A 7,095-nucleotide genomic window follows, 5' to 3' on the forward strand; every position below is an offset into this window, starting at 1 on the left:
AACGCCACTGATCTCAATGGCCAACGCAGGCGCGTACGCGCGTACTTTCGGAACGGATACGTCTTTGGCTTTGCTTGGTTTCGTCCACAATTGTCATAGAGATCAGTGTCGTCCACGTACTATGAGAAGCGGCAACTCTTCAGATAGCGGCCATTTTACACCTCCGGCCCCCTCCAAAAAGAAAAAAAGTATATACAAGCTCGTTGAATACAGCATGGGAATGTACCTACATCGTTGGAAAGTACTAAGGGTAATCATTTTGCTTTCTGGAAAAAAATGTGTTTTACACCTGGCCGCTGGAAATTGGAATTAAAAAAAAAAATGCTGCAAGCAAAAAACGCAACTAATTTCTACGTGTGTTTCTTAGTATATTATTTATGATGTTATGTTATGTATTAAGACCAATGAGAAATACACAAAGGTCTTTTTTTTACTTTCTTTTTAGTATCTACTGGTTGTTTGGTGATCTACTGATATGTATGGGGCCCATCTACTGACTTCGATTTTTTTTTCCATCTGGTAACGCTGGTCCAGCATTTGCTGGCACTGCTCGCAGCGCGTGGAGGGCTGTCACGGCTTCACTTTACGTTGGCTGCGCTCATGTGGAGTGGCCGCGTGGGCACCTGCTTCGGTTCCCCGTCCTGACCACGTTGTCCCCACTCACGTGGTGTGGCCGTGTGGACACTTGCTTCGGTTTCCCGTCCTGACTAACGAAACAGCCACTGCAGAGCATCACATCCGAGCGACGTCGTACGCATCCAAAGGTATATATGACCCAGGACGCGTTGATTTCGGTCTCTGCCTGCTCCTGTCAATTTGACGCACGCTGCGTTCCGCGTTATCTTCCACCCGCCACAAAATCTCGCCGTGGAAGAAGCGCCGGGGAGAGAGAAAGTCAGCTTTTTCCTCAGAGCAGAGCCACCGAAAATTGGCAGCCTTGGCGGAGCGGGCGAATGAACATGCTGGTGGGAAAGAAATCGGGATGCCGCCTTTCCTTCCGTTCTTTCCCGCTATTTCGGCAAGTTTCGTTTTCGCACCGTTCCCTTCACGCGGCTTTCTCTGGAGCCACTCTCTATAGCACTGATGTGATTGCTGCCCCAAACTGCGCCAAGGGGCTAACCCCGCTACGTCCTGCTACGGTAGCCTGCGCCAAAGGACGAATATTGGTCGCCTTTGAAAACCGAAACTAAACCGGGTACCGTAATTGAGCACACATGAGCTAGGTGGTTCAAGCAGCCGTCCGACACAGTACCCTGCATCAATCGTTCATCTGGTCTTGCATGGTTTTTCCTGCCGTCTCTAGTCTCGCGTCTTTTAAAAAAAATTTAATCATAGACATGGGCATGTGCGGACGCTACGACGCTAGCGTGCTGGTTACCAGCCATGCCGTCATGCTGTGAAACGAAACCATGTTTTTGCGCGGCGGGAGTGATTTTATGGGCTGAAGCACTCGCTCCTAAAAGCAACGGCCGTGGCCAACCATATTTGGTCCCTGCCTTCCAGTCACTGTGGTCGCACGACATCGGGTGTTGCCGTCCCCACGTCACTGCAGTAATGGCACTTTCTGAACTGAAACGTAAGGACAATCCTGTTCTTGTTTAATGCGCTACTACAAACATACCTTAAGCTCAAAGACTGCAGTGTCGAAGTATTGATTACCTAGGTTAATCTCGGTAGGCTTTCTTTCGAGACGTACCCGGGTACGTGAAAAATGAGCCGCGAAAGGAAGTTGGTGAAGAGAAGTGAGCTAAAGCAAAGAACGCAATGTCCGCATGCTGAACCCGCACAGCGTGCTTATTTGTCTCGAGTTCAGTCGTTGCACAAACCGATCCAAGAACTTTTTGATCCTGGCTCGCGATGTCTTGCATCGATGCGCTCAGGTTTTTTTTTTTTTTTTTTTTTTTTTTCCTCTTTCTTTTTTTTTTTTTTCTTTCTTTCTTTCTGTGTTTAGCTTGTACCTCGTTTGCCGCCTTGGCAAGAACGTGCCGCTGGACTTTTTTTTTTTTTTTCTCGTATGTTGGACAGTTACATTTTGCATACAATTTTGGGAATTAGTTGAGGCGGAGCGGAGTGGCATGGTTTCGATCGAACAGCCATCTCCGCTCGCGCGACAATTTTGCATTACAAGGCAGTAGTTACGTGCTTCATCAGTCGGAGATTGCTTCCATTTATTGTATTACTAATAAACCTAATAATGTGATATCTACTACTAAGCTGGTCATTTTCAAATAAATTTAAACATGTGGTCCGATATATTTGTATCACGTCCGGGTCACCAAATGTAGAAAAAGACAGACGAAAAGCGGCTACGTCTGACAAATTCCAAAATCGAGCTGATGTGGCACTTTTATTCCACGCGATCTTCTTTTTTCAATGGCTATCGCCACAAACTGAAGCATTACAAAATGTGTCATGTCATTGGCATTTCAGTTACATGTTGAAAGACTCCCAGGTGGTCTATGTTAACAATAATTGGTTGATTGCGGCGAGCAATGTGTCCTTCGTTTGTCCACTACTTGAAATGAATATATATTTTTCTCTACGGATATCTGCTCCAAAAGCCAGATTTGCTGTTCCACAACTCTGTTTTGGCTGCTCCAGAGGGTGCTCCAAAACGGCTTAGGCCAATCACATCACTGCAGTAAAGCGAGGTTACCCCTGCTCTAACTCGACAATACTTTGTGTGTTGAAAGTTGAAAATATGTGTTTTCTTGTACCCTGTCATCGTGTTTAGTGGCCGTGCTCTATGTTTTACAAATATTTCCAAATAAAAGTTATGCTTTGTCGTTTAGAGTCATGTTCGCAAGCGATGACTCAGTACGGCAAAAAGAAGCGAGTAACTTTATATATGATACTGACTAATGGCATATGATATAATTTATCTTCTCTAAACTTACTTCCAACTTAGTTTATCTTGACGCAGAAATTAATTTATTGCAATTACATACTTCACGCCACATTGTAATGTTTAATGTCGGAAGAGATTGTGCTCTTTATGTTTCCTCGGTCCTTTGAAATGAAAACATGGACAGAAAAGACACAAAGGAAAAGGATGGACAAGGCACGACTTTGTCCTTTCTGTCTCTTCTCGATTTTTATTTCTTCGATACCTGCATGTCAGTGCAACTGAAGGAAGAGTAAAGGCACAGGCAAGAAGGTAAATTTAAAACGTTGGTAAACTTTAAACACAAGAGGACAGAAATGAGACACGGAAAAGGACCACACACCCACCGTCTCGAAGAGTTCACAGCTGTGTTAGAGACTGCGTGTATTTTTTTTTTTTTTTTCGTTTGTGTGTGCATCTCCTTTTTCGGTGTTTCTCGGGTTTAGAAACGTTACATTGCACTTTGCCTCTTGTTGATTGCGTGTAGTGTGAGCATCAAACTTACGTAACGAAGGTCATATCAATGAAAAGAGGGCTTCTTTCTTTTCAGATGCCAGGTGTCCGATACTTCCGGTGCCCAAGGTGTGCGTCCCACATTTTTTCGTTGAGGGCACTATTCAGGCACTTTCACTCAGTTCATGGGTACGAAAGCAACTGGGTGTGCGGCCTAAGTGGCTGCATGCGGACATTTAAACTCTTCGCTTCCTATAAAAAACATGTGTACAGAAATCACCCTGGATCAGTCGAAAGAGAAAGAGCCGTGGGAGCGAATGAACTGGTGGATGCAGCACCGAGTGTTGGGGATGCCTTTCAAAGTGATGACGTTGGTGTACAGAGTAATCCGGACGCAGAAGAAAGGCAAGAGGAGCTGCGTACAGAGACTTCACAAGTGTCTGAATCCACCCAGGGTCCAAGCGGCTGTGTAAAGCAGCTGGCTCTCCTTCTTCTCAAGTGGAAAGAGGGAAGGCGACTTCCAGAATCAACCTTAGATGAAATCACAAATGATGTGATTTCTTTCGTAAAATCCATTTTGGAACATAAACAACTCCAGCTCAACAACGAGGTGGCCGCCAACGTGAGGGAGCTATTCTGTGTTGACGAACTGGACCGGCTACTGACGACAGCTGGCCGGAACGCGTTCTGGAGGACACATCTTCCACTTGTTGAGCCCCGTACAGTAGTGCTAGGAACCAACAGCAATGGAAAAGACGACACCATGGAGTATGTGCCGCTCTGTGATCTCCTCACGTGTATCCTTGAACATCCAACCTTATCGGGTGACTTTAATGCTTACACAAAGGTTGACAACCATATGTGTTCTGTGTTTGATGGCAGTGCATTTCGCGACCATGCCTACTTTGAAGGTGACCATCACAAAATCTGCCTGCAGTTATATACTGATGAATTTGAGGTGTGCAACCCTTTGGGCAGCAAAAGAGGAAAGCATAAGATGACCGCCGTGTATTTCTCAGTGCTGAATTTTCCTGCAAGGTTCCGCTCTGCGCTATCAGGAATGCACCTGGCACTTTTAGTGAATGACCACCATGTGGACTCCTATGGTCTGCCTAAGATTCTTGCACCTTTGCTTGAGGATGTGAGCAGATTAGAAACTGAAGGCATAGTTGCAAACGGAAAAGTGATGAGAGGGTCAGTCTTTGTTTTGACTGGGGATAATCTGTCGAGCCATAGAATGGGAGGCTTTAAACGTAGTTTCAACAAAGGTAGGATTTGCAGGTTCTGCATGGCCGTGCACTGTGAAATCAACTACAAGCACCTGGAGACCGATTTCGTGCTGCGCACACCGGAAGGTCACGAGCATCATATGAACATGTTGAAGGCTGGACTGCCAACTGCATCATTGTATGGGGTCACTGCAGCTTGTGCTCTTACATGCCAGGGGTTCAATGCCACACAGCATTTTCCGCCTGACGTTATGCACGACTTGCACGAGGGTGTTATACCATTTGCACTAAGACACATCATTTCTTCCTTAATATCACAAGGACTTTTTACTCTTGCACAGTTAAACAAGGAAATTAGTGAGTGGAATTATGACCCTTGTGATGCGCGAAATAAGCCAGAGCCTATTTCTAGTGAATTTCTTAAAGGAAAGGCAACCATGAAAGGATCAGCCACGCAGGTCTTTTGCCTATTTCGTCATCTAACCTTTTTCGTTGGCGAATGTGTTCCAACAGAACACGAAGTATGGCAACTTTACTTGCTTTTTCGCGAAATCATGGATATCATCATGAGCCGGAAAATCCCAGTCTCGCACATTGGCTACCTGCAAAGGAAGATTCATTTTTTTTGTCTCGACTTCAAGACATTGTTCCCATCTGTTAAAGTTCCTTGCAAAATGCACTACCTTATTCACTATCCGTCGTGCATGGAAAGGTTTGGACCATTAGTTGAACTTTGGGCGATGCGCTTCGAGGGAAAGCACCAATATTTCAAAGACATGGCTCGTAAAATCCGCAACTTTAAGAGTCTTTCGCACAGTCTAGCAGTGAGGCATCAGTTTTTGCAGTGTTTCTCTTTTGCAGCTGTTGGTGAGAAGAGCGTTCCCATCACAACAGGTTGTCGCCCCATACTTTGTGAACATCTTCCTGAATGCGTCAAGGAGTTTATCTCTCAGCATGATCTTGAAACTGTTGATTCATTCGTAGCGAACTCTGTGAGCATAGAAGGCAGGGTCTACAAAACAGGATGTGTTCTTGTCCAAAGTGTTCCTGACGATGCTCTGCCCGAATTTCTGCATATATGTCAAATTTTTTATGTTAACAAAGTGCTTTTATCTTTGGGGAATGTGCTTGAGACAGTCCGGTTCGACGAGCACTTTCACGTCTATGTTGTCCGTGCGACGCAAGAATTCAAAGTTGTAACATCACTTACAGACTGTACAACAGAACCATTATACATGCGGGAGCACAAAGGACAGACTGTTATAAGCGCACGTCACTCATTGCTATGAGATTTCATGGATCATTGAATGGTAGCCCACTCAGTTCTGGTGCTCTCTGCAGAAACTAGCTAAACAACGATGAGAGACAGTCGAAAAACAGGCAGTGAAAACAACTGTCACCTTTTCTCAGTTGACTCTTGCTGCGATAACTGGTTGGACAACACACACTGAGTAGAATTAGCTTTTTGATTGTTTAAAATGGTTGGACAAGACAGCTTATTTTTCTTGGTTTTTTTCTTTTGATAAATGTAAAAATAGAATGATGTCACTGTCGACAGTAAAGTCAAATGTCTCCTTTTTTCTCCTGGTTCTCCAGATTTTGTGTGATCTACACCAGGATACTGCATTAGCCCATATTTTAGGAAGTCTTATGTCTCGGACTGGTTTTTTATGGGTTCTGCTTCTTTATGTGTGTGAGTTCTTGTGCATGTCGTCATATTTTCAAATCAATATTTTTCATAGGTTGACATGGTAATGTGACAGGTTCTGGCAGCATGTCATGAATATTTGTCAAACATTATATTTTGATTTCATGTTGTGTTGTCAGAAGTAAACTGGAGACTGATTTTCTTACTGCTACACTTCGATCAATAAATATTTGTAAAAAATGATAGCATTCAGAATTTCTCCCTGGTTTCCAATTTTTTGTGGATGGAGTAATTTTTAAGAAAATTGAATATGAACTCGTATAAAATTTTGTGAACACAAAAAATTGCACGCAGGAGAGGCACTTTATTATCAACTATTTGCATGAATTACAACTAACATTATAAAAAACGACTGCTAACAACCGATGTTTTTAAGCATAAATTTAACCTATACATTTATGGGGAGGTCCACATATAAGGTTTCAGAAATCCTTTCATATTATTATTTAGCACCCTCTTCTACACCCTTCTCACACCCTCCACTAAATGGAGGGTGTAACACGAAACAACACCCCTCTCGGTACAATAATGTGGGTGCAGTAGCTGATTTAAGGGTGCTAAAGGGGTGTAGTCAAGGGTGTAAATTGCCAAAACACCCCTTTTACACCCTTAAAGGTGTAAAAACTTTTAGTGTGTACGGCCAACCGCCAGGATCGCGACAAGCAATAGCATGACACTCCGACTTCTGTGACGCCATTTGTTGCCACTTTGGGACCACTTTTGATGTATGGGCGGGATAGGACGCGAAACACACCAGTCGGAGACGCGCTCCAGGCACCATAGTTCGAAGAACGAGTGAAGTCGATGCGCTGAAGTCGCTT

At 44.1% G+C, this 7,095-nt stretch overlaps 1 protein-coding gene across 1 annotated transcript; it reads left to right on the plus strand.

Moving 5' to 3' along the window:
• On the plus strand, positions 1–6,459 carry LOC115309449. Its single transcript, XM_029967693.4, has 2 exons — positions 1–764; positions 3,435–6,459. Exon 2 carries the CDS (start codon positions 3,435–3,437, stop codon positions 5,853–5,855), a length of 2,421 nt encoding a protein of 806 aa, XP_029823553.2. The 5' UTR covers positions 1–764; the 3' UTR covers positions 5,856–6,459.
• Positions 6,460–7,095: the final 636 nt, after the last annotated feature.

The sequence above is a fragment of the Ixodes scapularis genome, unplaced genomic scaffold, assembly GCF_016920785.2.
Source record: "Ixodes scapularis isolate PalLabHiFi unplaced genomic scaffold, ASM1692078v2 ptg000058l_1__unscaffolded, whole genome shotgun sequence".
Lineage (NCBI taxonomy): Eukaryota > Metazoa > Arthropoda > Arachnida > Ixodida > Ixodidae > Ixodes > Ixodes scapularis.